This window comes from Pteropus alecto, unplaced genomic scaffold (genome assembly GCF_000325575.1).
Source record: "Pteropus alecto unplaced genomic scaffold, ASM32557v1 scaffold433, whole genome shotgun sequence".
In the NCBI taxonomy this organism is placed as follows: Eukaryota; Metazoa; Chordata; class Mammalia; order Chiroptera; family Pteropodidae; genus Pteropus; species Pteropus alecto.
Genome location: NW_006433953.1, coordinates 102160 through 122137, shown reverse-complemented (window position 1 = coordinate 122137; position 19978 = coordinate 102160). Strand labels below are relative to the sequence as shown.

Here is a 19978-nt window from a genome sequence, read left to right as displayed (position 1 = left end):
CTAACATGCTAACATGTCAGAACTGATGACTTTGATAAAAAACAAGTTTTATGTCTCTCTGTGGTCCCCCTGTAGTCTTTGCTCCAAGAGTAAACACAGCCTAGAAGAGAAAGGGAATGCTGGATTTTGTTGAGTCTGTTTTACTTTTAAATACCTTGAATTGTTTTTTGCCAGCCAAGTTCTTGGGGTGGGATCATTCTTTGAGTGATAGGTTTTTTTCGTTTGTTTGTTTTTAAGTAGCACTCTTTAGTACATAAGATGAATAATTTTTCAAACCCACCTGTAGATCACATTATATGATTGTATGTCTAGTTATGTCTACTTTTGGGGGGACTTGTAGCTGACCTGGCTTTTCTAAGCAGAGCAATACCTGTTTGATCACTTCCAGATATTCTCCTTGGCTGTGGCGAAATGTGAGCTATCTGAATCCAAGTCTATCCTTCGAAATCTGTATGGGAGGAAAAGGTGTGGGCAGTTTTTTTTCTGGTGTGTGTGTGTGTGTTGTTACTTGGGAGGGTGCTAGAGAATTTTGGTGTCGGGCTCTTCATGATAGAGCTGTAACGGTAGAGGAATGTTTAAGGTATATTTTAATACTTGAGAAGCTGACATTTGAATAATACTGTTCTTTGGACTGACATTGATATGCAGAGGTAATATTTTATTTTAAAAAATGCATATGAGTTCAATTCAAGTAAGGTTTAATAATTACATGATAATTAATTTTCCCACATACGCACCAAAATAGCAAAGTTGCTTTTCATGCCTGACAGCTAAAGCTGGTCAGAAAAAATCCTGTAGTGTTTTAGAGATGGGGATGAGGCAGGACATCAGACTGGGAAACATTTTATTGGCAGATAATCGACGGATACTTGGTGATGATGTGTGCAAACTAACAAAGACCCTCTTTTTAGTAAAATTTGAGGCCCCTTGTTATGATCTAGAAAATGTTAACTTTTTTCCTCCCCTTTCTTTTGCTACTCTTTTCTCACATTTTTAAAAATGATATTTTAACCAAATCTTACCTTCTCATCCCCAGAGCAGATTCTTAGAACAGAAATAGAAATGTACTTTCAGGGTGTTCTACATTTAGAATTCATAACAAATATTGAATCTTTTAAATCCTTACCAGTGAAATGTGTTATGGAGAAGGAGATTATGTTTAAAATGCTTGGTATCTGGATTTTAGAAAGTATTTATTGGGTGAGGAGTTTATTGAGTTATAGAGGACTAGGCAGTTGTAGAATTTTCACTATTATGCTAATACTTAGGTATGAGATGGTTGAGGAGGAAAAGAAATGAAATAAACAGAGCTATAAGATGAGAAGCCTTATTTGATGGCTCTCTTTAATGATCTAAATCAGGGGTCCCCAACCCCTGGGCCGCTGACCAGTACCAGTCTGTGGCCTCTTAGGTAGGAACTGGGCCGCACAGCAAGAGATGAGCAGTGGGTGGGGAGTGAAGCTTCATCTGTATTTGCAGAGGCTCCCCAGCGCGAGCATCACCGCCTCAGCTCCACCTCAGATTGTCAGGATTAGAATCTCATAGCACCAGTCCCCTGGTGCTAAAAAAAAAGGTTGTGGATTACTGCTCTAAATGAACCAGCAAAATACATGAGCCTTGAAACAAAATCTGTCTGTTCTCTATTTTACTGATATTCTCTTTCTTCCTCTGTATTAATTCTGTAGGAAAAAAATACCTTTGCATGTTTGAACCTAGTTGCTGCCACCTTTTCCCCCATACCTGAGGTATTCTCCGATCTTGTTTTGGCATGTTCTTCCTTTGTGGAACTCCTCTGGTTAAGAAGAGTCTCTTCCTCTGTTTGAATTCTAGGAAGGCAGCAAGACCTGTGTGATTTCTTCACTTCTTTTTCCCTTCACATCCCTGCAGCTGAGATATACTGTTTGTAGGAATCCTAAACTTCCTTTGGAAGGGCTCTGGTGCTTTGCGGTGGTGAGGGGGTGTCGGGGTGGAATGGAGTAGCAGCTTTCTTTAGACTTGGTGGAAAAAAAATTTTTTTTATTTTGGTCTATACTTCCTCAAAGCTATTTGGAATTCTTCCCAGTAGCAGTAAGGGTCACCAGGGGACCCTTTAAAAAATACAGCTCCCTAGGCTCTTCCTTTTGAGATTCAAATTTATTAGGTTAGGGCGAAGCCAGAAATCTACATTTTAAAATATTATGAGTAAGCAGGGTCAGGCCTGGTTAGTACTTGGATGGGAGACCACCTAGGAATACCAGGTGTTGTAGGCGTTTAAAAAAAAAAAAAAAAATTCTAGTGTTCATTCTAAATTTCTGAATTTTCAGGTAACTGTTGTCAATCATTCTCTGTATATTTTGGCTAAGATAGCATTTCTCTTCCCTCAGAAGTTTTTAGCTTCCCTCTACTGACTTCTTGACATTTTCTCCAAGCTCTGCATTGCTTATCCTTAAAAGCAGCAGCTTTCTGGCTTTTAAGAGGGGGGTAGGGGGGAGACTTTTAATAGAAACTTGGTTTCCGGGGGTCTCAAGTGTAAAGCCTTCATTTCCTCCACCTGCCTTGCTTTGTCCTACAGTCAGTTAGAGCAAGACCGAGACGACCTCCTCTGGGGTTGGAGAGGAGTGGGGGTTGGAGAAAGAGCTTGATTTGGACAAGGAAAAGAAAAAGTGATAGGAACTAGTGATTCAGAAGAGTGTTTGGTTCTGAGCTGACTGTGTTTGGAGGCTTCAAATCCTATAAGAGATACAGTTCCTGGTGGTCTCTAATTCTGGTGTAGCTTAAAAGTTCCTGGCATTCATCTGGCCCTAGAAAGTAGATTCTGATCACACAGTTGAAAGATTGTTGACAGTAGGTAATATGGTTGTTTTGGGAAGTGTAGTATGTGTATGTCTATGGGAATGTTGGAAATGTTGGAGTGTCTATTATGTATGTGCTAAAATGGCATACCCTCTGCTAGTCCAATCCTTCAGCATTAGTCTTGTTCTGTGGTTTGTGGCATAAAGCTCTGGAGTAAACATGTACGGATGAATTTCAGAAACTGGGGCAGAGAGGTGACAGCTGTGTGTTTAAGTATTGAAGTGTTTCTGAGAGAAAAACCATCAGTTGCTGTCATTCACCCTGAGAGTATGAAATTGGAAGCCCACTCACTCTGGAGTGTTTCATAACCTTTACCTCTGGGAAGTCAAGGCCATGTCATTATTAATCTACCACCGCCTGAAAGCCCCCAGGCTCTGCTTTTCATCTTGCCATCAGTCACGTGGCAGAGTCAGGAAAGTGACCATAAGGCTCTCTCTTTTTCCATTTTACCTCCCTTACATTCCCTTGGAAAATCAGGTTGGCCTGAGAACTATTAACATCATAGTATAGTAATTCATTTACAAAGAGAGACAGTTACTTATTTTGCAAAATGTGACCATCTTAGTTCACTGTTATCCTCTCTTCCATCACTCCAGGAAAAAGACTTCTGAGAAATTACTGTTAACAGTGGGATAAAGTGACAGGATTTAGGTCCTAATGGGAATATATTATGTGAGACTCTTAACATTGAACTGTGTTGGCTGTGAACAATAATAGCTCAGTCATTAAAACAGCTAAAGGAGAATGGCCAACTCCAACTCATAGGCAGTACCTGAGTTTCTCTGAAATGCCTCTTCCTACTTATAAGGATATCTCTGAAATTTTTAAATTAAAATTTCTGCTTCTTACAAACAGTGTAAAGAGATGATAAGTGAGTGAGCTTGTTGCACTGACTAGGAAAAATGCCTGGCTTTGCTAATTCTTTTGGTTTTCTCTAAGAATAATGAGTCTATTTCTTATTTAAATTAAGTAAATACTCTTGCTTTGTGTTTTGGGAATTACTGAGTTCAGTAATTATTCTCTAAATAAGCCTGGATTACATTTGGATCACTGTTTTATTTCTCCTAGTTTCTCCTTATGATCCAGAGTGGCACTGGTAATAAGATTGAAGAAGGTGAATGCTTTCAACATTGCAGCCTATGGGGTGCTAATTAAATCAAAGAGGGCTCCTTTTGGCAGAGCAAATAACCTTAGAACACTAAGCTTGGAGTAGTAATATTTACTGTATTCAGAATAAAATTAGTAAGTTTTGAAAATGTTCCTTTGAATTCGAATCTTGAAGACACAAAATTTGGTTTGGAAGATAACATAAGTATAGTTCCATTTTGGGTAGAGAGTTTATCCTTGGTTACTCTTTGCCATAAAAAGAGGCAGTCACTTTAGAAAGCATCTATAATATTCACGTTGCAAATTATTGCAGCTGATCTTCCATTTGGGACTTAATTCCTGGCTACAGTGTATGTGCCATGGAAACCATTGACAAGAGTCCTTAATTTAAAATTTTTAGTTATAACTTGGTACCTCCTTCTCTTTTTTTTTCCTTGGGGCATTGAGGTATTTTTTAACTAATCTCATATTTAGAAAGGCATAAGTTCTTAAGAGATCAGCAGCAACACTATAACTCACTGCACTACATGCATCATGTCTTCTAAGCTTCTACCTTGGGATCTGGGTGTCGAATCTCCATCTCTGGATCTCATGTTTCTTTCACCTCAGTACTTCTGGCCTCTCTTTTCTTACAAAAACATTTTAAAAACCACTTGCCAGAGAAGGGGCACACATTTGGTTCCAAACTTTATAGCATTCAGTAGAAAGAGGAAAACAGTTGTACTGTTTACTATTATTCACAGGGTTCAAAAGGTAAAAATTAACAAGTTACTCAGCAAAAGCATAATTATTTTAAGTCTGGGAACCAGAAAGAAAATCTCCCCATGAATCTTCATAACGCAGTAATGTAATGAATAGCGGGACACATCTTTACAGTAATTCAGTTGTGAATTCATAAGCCCCATAAGGATCTTTGCCTTATTCACATCTCTATTCCTAATGCCAGTACACTACCTGACCAAAAATAGACATTCAGTAGATAATTGAATGATAGTGGATAAGTGGATTAATTTTACAGTTTCAGTATTCCTGAAAATGTTAATAGAAACTGATGTCGTGTAAGTCAGTGAAGGCAATTCCTCAGGGACCTTTAGAGTACCTGGAGTTGGGTCCACAGAGTTAGGTTGGATCCTTGCTCTGTTCCTTATATAGATATCTTTTTTGGTAATCATTAATTATTAGTGATGATGAAATCAGTAAAGCCTGGCAATGTAGATTTTTTAGGGTTTCAGAAAGAGAAGATGGTCAGTAATACTTGGAGAAGACTGTGGTTCTGTCTGATTACTGTTCTGTCACATTTAAACCCTAGATCTAGTCATTTGTCCAAACACTCATTTGCCTTGCAGCTAAAGGGAATTTCCTTGTTGCCTTGGTAATGATTCTGATTCTTGACCAACTTTTGATGACTTCACATTTAATGTAGAAGAAGAATGAATGGCATTGTTAGCGTCTAAATTTTGTTGGTGGTCTCAGACTTTGTTTCAGGACCAGGAGGAGTGTTGCAATAAAAATAATAGCTAATATTTATTGAATACCTGTGTCATAGTTCCTGTGTACTGAACACTTTTCACAAATGTTATTTGTATTCTTGCATTGAGTTTCTCAGTCTTTTCCCTTGGCAGGTATTATTTTTTTATATATTACCTGAGGGTTTTCAAATATGAAAGGGAAACAAGGAGAAAAGTGGATTTTGAAGTGTTGAAGATGTCTTCCGAAGGCTCAGTTTGGAACTGTCTTATTCCATGATAGAAAGTACAGTGCTAATGATTTATGGAGTATTTGGCTTTATTAAATATACATCATGCTTTCTTATATATGTGCTTCTTACATATGGGCTCTCTCTTTTGCTCAATTCTCTTTTTACTTTTTATTAATGAACTTTTAAAAAGAAAGACAGTTATTGGGAGATATGACGAATAATCCACAGTAATGTGTATGCTGAAATTATTGGTGCCAGTTTCCTTGCAGTTTAAAACTTGAGTGACAGGATGGGAGAAGTGAAGTATATGTATCAGTCTGAACATTCAGTGCCTGTGTTTAGTCAGTGAGGACAGGTTTTTCCTCTGATTTTGGATGCAAGTTGTATGTTTTTAAGAGTTTTCACTTAGGAAATAAGGGCGCTTTGGATTCCATTACTTTCTTAACACACAGAAGTATGCATGGGAAGAAAAAAGATTTGTTAGTGTTAGAGGGTTTGCAGGAGGGAAGTGGGGGAGGGAGGAAGAAGGGAAAGGTTTGCAAATGCATATGACACTGAGCTAGAGGGGTCAGTGCTCCCTGCAGATGCACAACCCCATTTGTGCACTTGAGCATGGCCTGGGGGAGCATTGGTCTGATGAATGCAGAGAGAGATGCATTTTGATGGAGGTAATTTCCCTCAGATGGGTCTCCCCATCCCATGAATCAAAACCTGTCAGCAAGGAGCTAAAGATGGAGTGAAGTTTATTGTACGTTTGTTTCCATGCGACACCGTCACGCTAGAAGGGTCAAGTGAGAGAGATCATTAGAACTGTGTTGATTTACTGGGCCTGTTTTGCACTTTCCCTGCAGGGCAAGAAGGAAAGAGGCTTTAGAAGGGGAGCTGAGGGGCGCTGGGTAGGGAGGGAAGGGCAGGCATGCACAAAATAAACCCTCACTGGTCTCTGTGGGTGAGGGGTGGACGGTCTGTTTGTAGGGAATGGGGGATCTGTATTGTGTTCCCCCACCCCCAGACCCCCTGGTAGATTTGGAGCAGATGCTCTGCCTAGGTCTTCAAGAGAGTCACCAAGATCTGATTAAAAAGGAAGCTCATGGGGGAAATCTCTGATACTACCCTTAGTGGATAGAGAAGTATATCCTCCCCCCTCACCCTATTCCTTTTCCTCCCTTTTTTCCCCCTCACCTTTGAGCTCAAAAGGAAACACAGGAAATTTAATTTAGATTTAAATTTAAATTTAATTTAGAAGTCAATTTCAGGATATAATAAAAGAGAGAACCAGAGGAAAGGCTGTCCCACACATTTCAAATGGGCAAAAGCTTTGTGATGAGATTTTATGAAGGGAGTGGCCCCAGGGTTTGTACTGAGAGAATGGCTAGGTTTCAGAAGCAGCATCTCCCTCTCTGTAATTTGAACTTGAAGTACCCCTAGTACTGAATTGAATGGAAAAAAGTACATAGTGGTAGTTCAGCAAAATATGATTTAGTCCTGCCTCTCCCCAAGAGGCAGGACTTTATTCCCCCTAAAACTTTTTTTTTTGCTTTGCCTGGAGACTTAGTGGAGGTATTTCATCTAGAATATTCTATAGAGGCTCTCGTTTTGAAATTTCCACTTATATCCCTTACTCACTCTTATCTTAGTGGTGGTAGATAAAATCAAGAAAACTTTTCCTAGTGACTTAGGTAAGGAAAAATATAGTGAGGTTTGTGTTCATTGGAAACCCTGCTAATTCTTTTATTAAAATTCAGCAGATGGAATAGGCAGTTAGCCAAATTAGAAACAAATTTGGTTGAGAAAATCTTATAGATTACGAACTGGAGTTCTTTCCTTGGATCCCTAGTTAGTTATAAAGTGGAGGCATGTGGTTTGGTAGAAAGGGAATGGAATCCTAGCATTGACCCAAGTTATTTGAATGATGTGGAAGTCATTGAAGTAGTTCACAGTTACTTTAGGTAAGGGTCCTAGGAATCCTTATCCCTTGGGAATTAAGCATTTCTTCTGCTGTTGTTCCAAAGAAATGCTTATGTAGGATACTTGAGGAGATGGTAAAGTTAGGAAAGTGGATTCTTGAGAAAAATATCCTGGATTCCATTCTTGGCTCTGCCACTTATTATGTGAGACTATTCATGAGACTTTAGGGAAGTTACTTAATCTCTCTAAGCCTCAGTTTCCTAATCTATGAAATGAATTTAGTCATAGTTCCTACTATGTATGTCATAGTACTTAGTATTTTTAAGGTTGTTATAAGAAGTAAATGAGATATTGCATATACAGAACTTCATACAGTACTTGGCACATAGTACTCAGTTGTTAGTGACTATATTATCATTATTTTAATTTATGATTATTAAAGACAAGATACTTCTTTTTTACTTGGAAGCCAGCTCAGTGCTTTACAATAGTTTAGATTCCATTAATTATGCACCCACTATGGATTTGCTGATGGTTATAACAAAAAAGGCAGAAAAACTTCATAGGCAAAATTCTATTCTAGTTATACACTGTAATTAAGTGATAACTCATGTAGGATTCTTCAATCCTTCATAGCCACCAACTTTTCTTAGCTCCTTTCTTCCTGGAAGGCAGGTACAGCAAAAGGGAGAAAATGAACACGTTTCTCAGGCTGAAAGAGCCAAAGTAAGACCAAGAAAGTACTCCTGTCTATCGTATTCAGAGAGCTGGGCTAGTTGAACAAATTGAACACAGAAAGCTGGATAGCTGCCCTGCTTTTAACTGAAGAAATGGCTCCTGCGATCATAGGAACAAAGGCAGCTCCTTGGTTGGAGTTGACGCTAGAGGTATTAAAAAATCTCTGTTTCTGTCTGTAGTCTTTTGACTCTATGATTTTGGGGACACCTAGAGATACAGGAATATGAACTCCTCGTTTTTTTTGTTTTGTTTTGTTTTGTTTTTAATCCAGCTCAGGAGCATCACATAGGAGCGTGTTCAAAAGTTTGTTTAAATTCTTTTACCTGCCCTTATGTTTGTTACCAAAGAAACCGTTCTGGCCCATAGTGGGTGGGTCTGTGTATATGTAATAGAGGGTTTCTTGAGGTGTATGAGAGGATAGGACCTTTGTCTAGATGTGCCAAATTCTAGAAAATCCTTTGAGGGGATGGGGCTTTAGATGACTATTGACTGGATAAGAGGGGAAGGTGGAGAAGGAGAAAATATCTGTTAAAGCGGTAAGGTTTAAGTCCTCTTACTTTGAACAGTATTGGTTGTGAACAGTAGCTCAGTCTTTAAAACAGATATAGGAGAATGGTCACCTTTAATTCATAGTGAGCTGAAACATTCTCTCTAGTTACAGGGCAGGCATCATGAGTCTCTTGAATACTTGGAAAAGGTCCAGTGCATCTCTCTCATAGATGACTGCAGCAATTTTCTTGACTCACTTTATTTCAAAATCATTTCAGACTGTTCAGAGCCTTCTATGACTTTGTGGGCATTCATAACACTTGGTGTTCCTTGGAAGCTCTTATCATTCTGGCTCCCTTTCCCTTCCCTTTTTTGGCAAGTCAGTGGAACTTGTAAGCAGGGTTTAACAAATAGTTTGGGTGCCTTCTCCCAACCTGCCCTCTGCAGGTGTTCCTCAGTGAGGCTTCACTTTACCATGTCTTTCAACTACAGAAATTTGTTGAACACAGAAATTTGTTCTATGGATATTTCTGTTTTCTTGACTCTACTTATCTTAGGAGTATTGAGGTCCTACTTAGAATTAAGTTTTTAAGCATTCTGGGGACAACATGCTATATGCTAACTTACTCAGTTTCCTATCTTTTTTTTCTGTTTATGTGATCCGTAATCTTGTCACAAGGTTGGCTGGCATATTGTGACCAATAAGTTATAATTTCATTCCCATTTGTCTTGTGAATGGAGGCTAGCTTGTTTAAATCCTTTCCTTTGACCTGAACAGTCTGAAGATGACGAGAAGCTGAAAAAGAGGAAGGAGCGATTTGGGATTGTCACAAGTTCAGCTGGAACAGGAACCACAGAGGATACAGAGGTAAAATATACCTACAGTGCTTCATAGAGCCCTTAGAGGGAAATGAGAGTGAATGAACAAACTGAGTGAAGAAACACTATTATTTCCCCAGCCTACTTCTTAAGTGCCCAGATGACAAGATTTTTTTGTCCTTTGCTTAATGTCTGTTTTCTGGATAAAGTGGCCACACAATTCCATCGATATACTTAATGTTAGAGCTGGTTAGTCTAGTAGGAAGGAGCACAAGATTTGGAATCAGATAAGCTTGGATTTGAAAAGTGGCTCTGCTAGTTAGTATTACAATATTATTTATAAGTTATGGTACTTTTCGGAGCCTCAGTTTCATCATCTGGGAAGCAGAGATAATACCTACCTTGAAGTTGTTGTGTGTCCCGTCGTCGTCCCCCCCCCTTCGCCCCCCCCGCCCCCACCTACAGTACCTGGTCTTCCTAGGTGGTCTCCCATCCAAATACTAAACCAGGCCTAACCCTGCTTAGCTTCCAAGATCAGACAGGATCGGGCGTGTTCAGGGTGGCATGGCTGTAGACTACCTTGAAGTATTTTAAGCATGAAATGATTCTCTGTAAAAAGGATGATTCTGTGTAGAATGCTTGACACAGCACTTGTCATAAGTATTCAGTGAGTAGCAATGTCTCTAGTAATCTGTCAGGCATATTTCTTTATTATTGAAGACCATATCCAACCCAGATGCAAGTATAGTTGTGCCTAACTTCCCTCTGGAATAGGACAGTGGATTCAAATAAGACTTCTTCGTTCTAATCATTTTATTTAAAAATAGTTTCTCAAAATGAAAGAGTGGCTTTTTTTTTTTTTTTGGGACTATGTTCCTCCATATCCCAGCTTCCCTTGGAGTAACTCACATTCATTGATCCTCTTGAGCATTAGACGACTGCTCAGAACATTGACAGACAATATTGATTTGCTGATTTGAGATTATCTATAATGGAGACCAAGTGTCACCTGAGGTGTACATAAAGAACAGTTGAAATAATGAATATGTTTAGAATTATAGAAACTTCTTGGCTGGTGAGGAATTTGGAATATTCTTTCATATAATCAAAATTTACTTCTTTCCATCTATCTCTGGAGATGTCCTCTGAAAATCTATGACCTCACACACTCAAATCTTACGAAATTTCTTTGTGAATAATTATCAATCTTGTAAGTAAACCCTAAAAATTTCAGAATCTGTTCAGTTTACATTCTCCATTAGGAAAAAACTAGAGGAGTTTGTGTTCTTTGTGCTACTAATTCAGAAATAAAGCATTACCTAATGTAGGTAAGTATCTGCTTACTTACCGACTTGCCAGGATCAGCTAGAAGTAAACCTAGGCTTGTCTATGGCCATACCACTCTGAAAGTGCCCGATCCCATCTGATCTTGGAAGCTAAGCAAGGTCGGGTCTGGTTAGTACTTGGATGAGAGACCACCTAGGAAGAAGACCAGGTGGTGTAGATGTTTAAAGGGGGGTGGGGGGGTGGTGGAGGAGGAGGAGGAGGGAGACGAAGACCTAGGCTTAGTTTAATTCTACTTAAAATCACTCCTTCTTTGCCAAGGAAACTTGTTTATCCAAGCATGCTCACTAAGCTGGTACATTTGGCCTCTCCAAGATATGGCAGATGAGGATTTTGTTGGGTGGCAAAAAATAGTGGCTTTTGTTTGGAGAGTCAGTGTATGTAAGGGAGATGTCAGTATATGTAACTTCTGAGGCTCATGAAGTTTACATAGACCAGATGACTTTTATTTGATTTCAAAGAATTGTGTCAGTAATCCAGGTGAAGTGGGCTTGTATGCACTCAGCTTTTTTTTTAAATCTAAATTAAATGGCCTTTGTGAATGGAATGAAAAAGAACCCCCACCCCTCCCCTTTGCTGGGGACAGTGGTTGGAGTGGGCATGAAGGATTCAGTGCTGTTTTGTGAGTCACTCTTAGAACAAAAAGGTCTTTCTCTCCTCTCCCTCTCCCCATTTCGTGCCCTCTCTCCAGTGCTTCCTCCCTTAAGAGATCCATGTTGGGGACTCCCCTCCCCTCCCCATTTATTATGTTGGCATTGAAGATTTATGTGCCTCTGTGTGGATTTGGAGGTCTAAGGAATAGCTGCTGTGTTGGCCTGACTGCCCAGAAGGGCATTCTCCTCACCTCCATGAAATAGCATTGGTCAGCCCTTTGTCCTGTGAAATCTCCCATCTCCCCACTGACTAGAAGACTTCCCCAGCCTGATAAGAGTTCGTTGTTTCCAGGCTAACTTGCTGCAAGGCGGGGTGGCCCTCTCTCCTTAAGGAATCTTTTCATTTTCTACCACTGTTTTTTTCTTCTTCTCCCCCTAACCCCCACTCCCCATAGTCTCCCCTCCTCACCTTCCTTTTCTACCAAATCTTCCCAGCTTTAACTTGATAACTCGAGTTTCAGAAATGAAATCTTTGGCTTCCAAGCTTAAGCCTGGGCCTTCTCTCCTACTTGGACCTTGTGACAATCCATGTGAGTTTGAATTAAAGCAGCCAGGAACCCAGGCCACTATTGTCTTGCAATCTAATTTTTTTTTTCTTTCTTCTTATAGGCAAAGAAGAGGAAAAGAGCAGAGCGCTTTGGGATTGCCTGATGAGAAACTCTTGATGCTTTCTGTTTTCCAGTGGTTTCCATCTCTCTGACTCTTCTAGGTCACATATATACCTAAATGCACAGTCATGTGCCTAGGGCCTGCCTTGCAATGAGGGAGCATGTACCCCAGGTACATCCGTGAACTCCAGCAGCAATTTGACATATTGCTGTTCCAACTTTAAGGTTGTTGTTGTGTTGTTTTTTTTAATTATTATTTTGCTTGTTAATAAAAAATAGAAAAGAGAACAGTGTGTTTTATTAGGTGCTCTTTTGAGTTCTTAGAGCCAGATAAGACCAGATTTGGGGAGTGTCAGGGACAGATATTATAGGGAGTTAGCCATAATGCCTTTACCCTTTAGAAGAGAGGATAAGGAAAAGGATTGAGTCCATCCCTTTAAGTCTATTTATTCTTTTCTGCCTTACTCACAGACATCCTTTTATTTCTTTATGCTCCCTGAAGAGCTTTTTCTCTCTCTACTCTGTCTCTATCTGAAAACAGAATCAGAGAGAATTCTGTTTGGTAACTTAGGAGAGATTGTAGATTCAGTAAAGGTTTTCTATCCTAGGATGTAAAAATAAATAAGTAAAGGAGTAGATGCTTATAATGGAATGGAGCACTGGGCCCTTAGGAAGTTTCCTTGATACATTGTTTCTCATTTTGTGTGGATTTTTTACTAACCTTTCCATCTCATTCCAGTAACTGTTCTTATGTTGGTCAGAAGTCTCACCTCCAAGCCTGATCACAAGATCCTCTTCCTGTCTCGCAGTCATTCCACACATACTTTTTGAGCATGATTATGTCTGTCTTTACTAATTCAGTCTTAAAATAGTAAGCCCCTTTAAAGGCATTAACAGGCATCCAGGCTTTAATCCTTTATCTGAGATCCAAGTACTCTTCTTTCCTATCCTCTAGTCTCCCTATTGTAGCTGATCCAGGATCCAGATGGGTAGCTGACTGGAGTCTTTTTTCTGTCCTGAAGCTGTGACATTCTCTGCATACCTGGAAGCTCTTAATGAGAGAGTCTGTAATAGATGTGGCGGGAACTAGCTTCCTCAGTTGTAAATCTGTACCTTTTTATGGTTCTCTAGGATCATTCTCTTTTTCTCCACCATCACTCTAAACTGCCCTTCCCCCCACCCCAACTCTGGGAACTTTTGAAGATACAAGGCTAGAAGCTTCTGTGGGGGTGAGGGCTATAGGAAGACATGAGTAAGAGCAGGACTTCTTGGTATTGAGTCCTGTTGTCATGTCTGATATGAGAAACAAAGGGGAGGAACTTAACCTTTTTCCTCTGTTCTCTTCTATGAGGGCCTCTGATAGGCAGTGTCACTCACCTCTGATTATTGAAGTCCAACAAAAACTAACCTCCCCATCTCCTGCCGCATGTCCACACATCTTGTTTTTAACCTCCAAAGAGATTAGAAAATAATGGCAGTCTTAATACTTTTGCGAACCCTTTGAGCCCAGGGTACTCTCAGCTTTCTCTTTCTTTTCCTTTCTCAGTTGTCTCTGCCTTTAGTTTTTCCACTTCTCCGATCACTATTAATAGAACATATTAGATTATTGTGTAGCAACTACTTAGGTGTAATTCCTTGTTCTGCTACACTAGCTCTACTGGCTCTGAGACCCTGGGCAAATTACCTAATTATTCTGTGACTCTTTCAATATTACATACTCAGCACAATTTGCTGAGCATAGCTTGCATAGTAATCATTCAGTAACTATTAGCTCTTAATTTTACTAGGTGATTTACAGTGGAAAGATTTTTTCCCTGAGTAGGTTCCAGCTAGAGGGTAAGGGGCTAAATGGATTAGTTTGAGTGTCGATATGTGTGTACACCACATATGCAGGTGCATTTGGGGGTTCAGAGAGTGAGAAGAGTCCTAATTGCCCCCTTACCCCCAGTTCACTGGTAGAAAAGCTGACATTGTGACCTTGGGCATTGAATTTGTTTTTGCCTCACTGTAGACCAGAAGGTTAACCACTGCCTGCTTGTACTTAGCTTGGGGACCCTGACATCCAAAATATGGGCAAAGATAGAGTATAGGATACCTACTCATGCATTAAGTTGGAGGATGTTTGGGGATAAAAGTCATTTTGCGATCTCTTCTGGGTGTCCTCTCAAAGTAAGAAACAATGAGCAATAGGGAGAGAAAACCTTTTTTTAGCTCAGGCTAAAAGCTAGGGGTAGGTGTGATAAAGCAGTTCCTTGGGATGATACAATATGTAGCACTTCATCCTCTCTTGTAGTTAGTCTGAAGTGGGGGTCAATCTTTGAAAAGAACTGACAGGACAGGGAAAGCATGGTGGTGCATTGAACCCTGAGTGGCCCTGTGCCCCATTCTGGATCAGGTCGATGTCAAAGGAGCTTTTCTTTTTTTAAAATGTGGGTTAGGCAAGAGTCCTTTGCTACACCCAAATCTTATGCTTTGGGACGTGTGCCCTAGGTGCATGGGAGAAATTTTTGAGATACTGGCAAGGTGAATGGCTATGTTGGTTTGGTTTGTGGATTTTGGTAAAATTTTGTTGAGGACACCTAGGATCAGGGAACTGTAGAATAGAAGTTAGCTGGATCATCTCAAGAACCTTTAGATCTTCTGTTCTATGGGGGTTTGTATAAGGTTTTTATAATCTTTGGGACTGTTTTGGATTCCGGCTCTTCAGGGAAGTGTTGTTCTAGGTCCTTTCCCCTAGGCTGTATGTCCCAAACCTCATCCCAGATATCCCTAGTGTTTTTCCCTTGCACCAAAGACCCCTATCTTAGTTCTTGAGCACCAGGTTTCATCCTCTCTCAGATCCTCTTCTGTTGCTGGTCTCCAAGATGTAAATGTGGCGCTCGGTTATGGAGAAGAGCTCATCACTGAATTCTAAACTCTTTGACTGCTTTTATTTTTCTTTTTTCAGGTTCAAGTGCTGGATTGTGTCATGTGACCATCCCAAAACTCAGAGCACCCAATGGCCATCTTTGCCCTCTGTCACATAACTTGAAAACTGCCTGATGGCCTTTTTGCATTAGTTCCCTCCAGGAATCCTTGATCTCAGTGAAGAAGTCCTTTCCTGGTATTCCAGTGCCCATCAGCCCCATACTCCTCAGACACCCTTAACAAACAAAGGCAATCACGCACAGTGTAACATATACACAAAGTAAATAATAATTACACTAATTATGATCGGAGGGCACTGGCGAGGTCCACACGCATAAGGTGGGAGGGGGGTACTAGTTCCCACTAGATCACTGGGCTATGCCCCCATACCTCTTTGGGGGTGGGGAGGACCAGGGAAAGGAGACTTCAACTCATAGATTTATGTTCATAAAAGAAAGACCCTCTCCCAAAGGTCTTTATTTGGTGGTATTAAAGGGGCATAGTCTAAGTATCCCCAAGTGTAATGCCCCAGCTCTCTAGAATTTGTAGAGGGAAGTCACCTGATTCCTATTGCCCAATCTCCACCCTGTGCCAAGATCAAAAGACACAAATTTGACCTTGGAGAAGGCATCTTCTGTTCTTCACTTTCCTGTTCCTTTCCTTCCACTAAGAAAATGTGAATGGTGTTGATAGTTTTCCAAGACTGGGGCAGAAGGAAGGATGAAGAACAGGGTCAGAGAGGAGAGGCTGGGGGTTAGCTTAGCTGCTTTATGGGAGGAGGCAAGTTGAAATGCTTCAGTAGCCCCTGCCCATTCCTGTACCGAAACACCTCATCTCACTTTCTCACTATGGGAATGGGAATAAGATGCTAAAGATCACAAGCATCACCTTCTCAAGGGTGGTCACATACCTTTGCCCCTTCCACTGGCTGGGTCAGGCAGGAGAGTCATGCTCTTGGGAAGAACAAGCCTTCCTGGTCAGCTCTCCAGCTCAGGCTTTACTTTAGTTCAGTACTGTTTGCATCAGACCCATAACTGCTGGCTCTGTCTACTTAGAGTAACAATTTTGCTGAAGGTTTTTTCCCTCTCCTCTCCTGATCCTCTAGGCTCTTGCCTGGAGCCAAGAGGTGGTGAGGTATGGATAGGGTGTGGATCAGGAGATTCTCAGTTCCTTGGCTTCAGGCACTGTCCAGCTGGGAGGCCGAGGGGAACTTGTATTCTGAAGCCTGCGACTCCTCTAAGCCTCACATCTCTTCACCACTACTCTGGTGCCCTGGTTATCTGTCCCACAGCGAGAGGTATTTTATGTCCATAAAGTGCCCGTGGTAAGTGCTCAGAATTCATCTCTTGGCTGTGGCGGGTGCTGTTATTTCTCATTCCATCGAGGGGAAGAAACTGAGGCACAGTGAGTCCAGAGGAGGGGTGGGTCAGGATTGTGGGAGAAATGAATAGGCCCAGCTAGTGACTTGGAGTGGCAATCAGTCCCTGCCTGCTTCCTAGCCTTCCAAACCAGGGAGTCTATCCTTCCTATCCTCTGCTCTAACTGGCCCTGTCAGATGCCTTTCCCCACTGTATTGTACCCTCCTTGCTGCCAGTTACTGCTAGATTCCAAAAATAAAACATAAAAATAATTATAGACACTCTGCTCCCTTGTTCTCCCCCCTTCCACCCTGAGCTTTGGGGTTGGGGGACTAAAATGTCCCCCTTCCAGAATCCCTTCCACCTTGGTTTCCTGGCTGTATTCCCTAGCCCAGAGTAGTGATTTGGATTTTACTACTACTTTCTTGACCCCTCCTAACCCTTCCCAGACCCAGGGAATTTGGGATCTCTATACTCTTTTTTTTTTATTATTATTATTGACCTGAAGATAGAGGCTGGGAGCAGGGCATTCCACAGGCTCTTTGGTCTCTCTCTTGGCTGGGGGGAATTTGGGCATAAGCAAGCCACACCCTCTGGCCAAATAACTCAGTACTATGACTGGTACTGTTTAGTGGCTCTCAAATAGATCCTGAGGGTAAGTTTAGTGGCTCTCAAATAGATCCTGGATGTTGAGGCCTCTCCACTCCCCACCCCCACCCCCACCCCCAGCTCTTAAACCCTAACCTCTTATTATTTCCAAGACCACTGGAATTCAATTCAACCCATTTGGCTCAGGAAGGTTAAATAGGGTGATTATGGGTTGGAAACTTCACCATAATGTCAGCCCTCTTGCCCTCTACTCCCATTCCCAACCCTGGAGGCTTTATACAAGTGCTTAAGTAGGTGGGTATCGAGGGAGAACAGGGTTTGGGAAATAAGGGACAAATGGGGCACAGTGGGCAGGGGCCCTTCTATTTCAGTAAAGCCAAATACCAAAAAATGAAAAGTTACAATAAATAAATAAATAAAATTCCAAAACTCGCTTTTGCCCCTGCCCTCACTGCCCTTCCCCCGGCAACTGCTGGAGAGAGAAAGGGAAGAAGCTAAGAATGGATTTTTGATTTCCTCTCCTACTGAAAATGGTAGTCAGGGGGTCTCCCCAAACCATATCAAGCTCCTCACCTTGCTAATAAAGGAGGCTTGGTGTAGGGCTTTCTTATTACTCCATTTCGGTCTCTTTCTTATTGTTTATCTCTGCCTAGTCTGTCTCTTCTGCCTCTCTATCCCTTTGCCTTCTCACTGCTGCTCTTAGTGTTCCTGTCTCTAGCCCTCTGCTCTGCCTGTCTCTATGCCTCTCTGTCGTCTTGCCAAACCTTCTCACCTGCAAACTTCAAACACTCCCCACCTGACCATGCCCCCTCTTCCCCTGCCCCAAACCCCTCACCCCTCAATCCCCACCTGCCTCCCTCTTGTTGTATTGCACACTGCTTGGGCAGGGAACAAGGTGTGATGTTCATGGGAAGAGGTGGAGAGAGCTTTAGGGCCTGGGGGATGGGGGTCAGGGCTGGGGATCTAGGGGTAGGGTCTGTGGGGGAGGTATCCTCTATACCCCACCTTAGGAGCAGCCACAGCGATCCACCACCATGCCAGGGATCTTGCCGTAGATAATCTGCTGCTTGTCATTGAAGTAGAGCATGTTGATTGGGGACATCTTGGTGGGGGTACAGCAGGGCCCAGCAGAGCCTCTTGGATTAGCCTGCTGCACCAAGTGGGTGTGCGGATACTTTTGCATGAACATGTACTCGCACTGGCCGGAGCAGTAGTTGGCCTTGTAGCGTTTAGGTGCGATGATCCAGTCCCAGCCGAAAGCCTCAAAGTCCACTGTGAGAGGGTATCGGCAGCAGCGGGACTCACTCGAGTGCTCATCGCAGTCCAGGCCCAAGTTCCGCCGGGACCGTTTTGTGTTCTCTAGGACTCGAAGCTCCATGAAAGGATGCTGGGATGGGAGAGAAGAAAGATGTGATAGGGCCCTGAAGGATTCCTATTCCCTGTTTCTTTCTCACTTGCCCCTCAAGAGGGGCATGAGAACAGAGACCAATGACAGCTTTTCCAGTGCTCCCATCCCAAGCCCTTCTGCCCACTTTTCTTGCCAGCTAATCAGCGCTCCTTCAACTCACTTTCCCTAATTCCTCTCCTGGCAACCTGACCCTCATCAGCTCCTTGGTCCAAGGCCTCATCAACAGCCCATTTTTGTGTTCCCAGGGATCTCCCATTAACACACCTTTAGCCCAAATCCAGTTTTCAGCTGTTGCCTGGCTCTGATCTCTGAAAAATGATAGCTGCCACTCCCCTCCCCCGCCCACTCCTCTAAGAGAAATAATGCTGGTCCCCACCCTCCTTTACATTCCTGGTCTACCTTCTCTAAATCCCGCCTCCTCAGGGCCAGGTTACACATATCGGCCACTATCTCAGGCTCCCTGCTCACCAGCCCCTCAGCTCCCGGCCCCAGGGAGGTGACAGCCAGGTCTGTGCCACTGGGATCAAAGGCGTTGATCTCGATGCCCCAATTGCTCTGTGGCTGGCGGAACCAGCTGTGTAGCACTTGCTTGAAGTCGATGCTCTGCCAGTGGCCTGAGCGGGAGTGCAGCTCAATCTTGAGTGAGCGGATCCGGATGTGACGCCGGCCTCCGCCCCCTCCCCCAGCAGTCCCTTCCCCAGTTAGGGGTTTCAGTCGCAAGATCTGCAAGTAGACTGTGGCTGGGCGGGGCACAGGCCGTAGATACACCCACAGCTGGGCCTTCAGTACCTTTGTGAACATCACCTTGGGGCTGAAGTGGAAATGGCAGCAGAGAGGGCTGCCATCTGTCTGCACCGCAGGGTCCGCTGATAAGAGAGAAGGGGTACAGTGTCAGCAAAGGGTGTTTGTGGAGAAGGTCAGCAGCACTGGGTGGCACTGGCAACTTGAACTTCTCAGTCTGAGTTTTCTAGTTCTTCACTCTTTTCCCATGCCTGTCCTGTCTTGTTGACTACCATGACTAACAGTGCTTCCTCTCTCTGTAGGATGATGGCTCTATCAGGCCTTACTGATCTGTATCCATTCCCTAATCCATTTGCCTGAATGCATAGGTTCTCTTCTACCAGATAACCTGCAAAGATCGTTATTAGGGAATTCTAACGCCTGCAGCCTTCCCTTTCTCCAGCTTTCCCCAGCTTTCCCCAGCATGTAGGGCTCCTAAGTTTTTCTGAACCTTTGATGCTCTTCATAGAAGCCAAACCTCATATCACACCTGCTGTCCTCAGGTCACCTTGTCCCATTTCTGCCAGGTGGAGCCTGGCACAGCGCCCCCCCCCCCCCAAAAAAAAAAAAAGATGAACACCAATGAAATAATTTTCTTTGTATCCTTCTCTCCAGTGTCATTAATTTCTGCTTTGGTTTGTGGCTAGTAACAAAAGAGTCCAGACTATAATATGTGTTGAATTCTGAGATTACCAATTTATCATGGGAAATTATGGAAA

At 42.3% G+C, this 19978-nt stretch overlaps 2 protein-coding genes and 2 pseudogenes across 2 annotated transcripts in view; 2 read left to right on the top strand and 2 right to left on the bottom strand.

Annotated features, from left to right (window-relative positions):
* Positions 1-12485, top strand: part of SARNP (SAP domain containing ribonucleoprotein) — a gene marked incomplete at its 5' end in the record, with an annotated part of 29058 nt that extends 16573 nt beyond the window's left edge. The window contains 2 exons of the mRNA XM_025044710.1: positions 9552-9641; positions 12199-12485. Coding sequence (XP_024900478.1) covers positions 9552-9641; positions 12199-12240 — 132 coding nt within the window. The remainder of the gene's footprint in view (positions 1-9551; positions 9642-12198) is intronic.
* LOC112477429 lies at positions 10049-10168 on the bottom strand (annotated as a pseudogene).
* LOC112477437 lies at positions 10978-11099 on the top strand (annotated as a pseudogene).
* A 2620-nt stretch (positions 12486-15105) lies between the features above and the next one.
* The window catches only part of GDF11 (growth differentiation factor 11), a gene marked incomplete at its 5' end in the record, with an annotated part of 9690 nt that continues 4817 nt past the window's right edge, over positions 15106-19978 (bottom strand). The window contains 2 exons of the mRNA XM_006908980.3: positions 15106-18458; positions 18948-19345. Coding sequence (XP_006909042.1) covers positions 18078-18458; positions 18948-19345 — 779 coding nt within the window. The remainder of the gene's footprint in view (positions 18459-18947; positions 19346-19978) is intronic.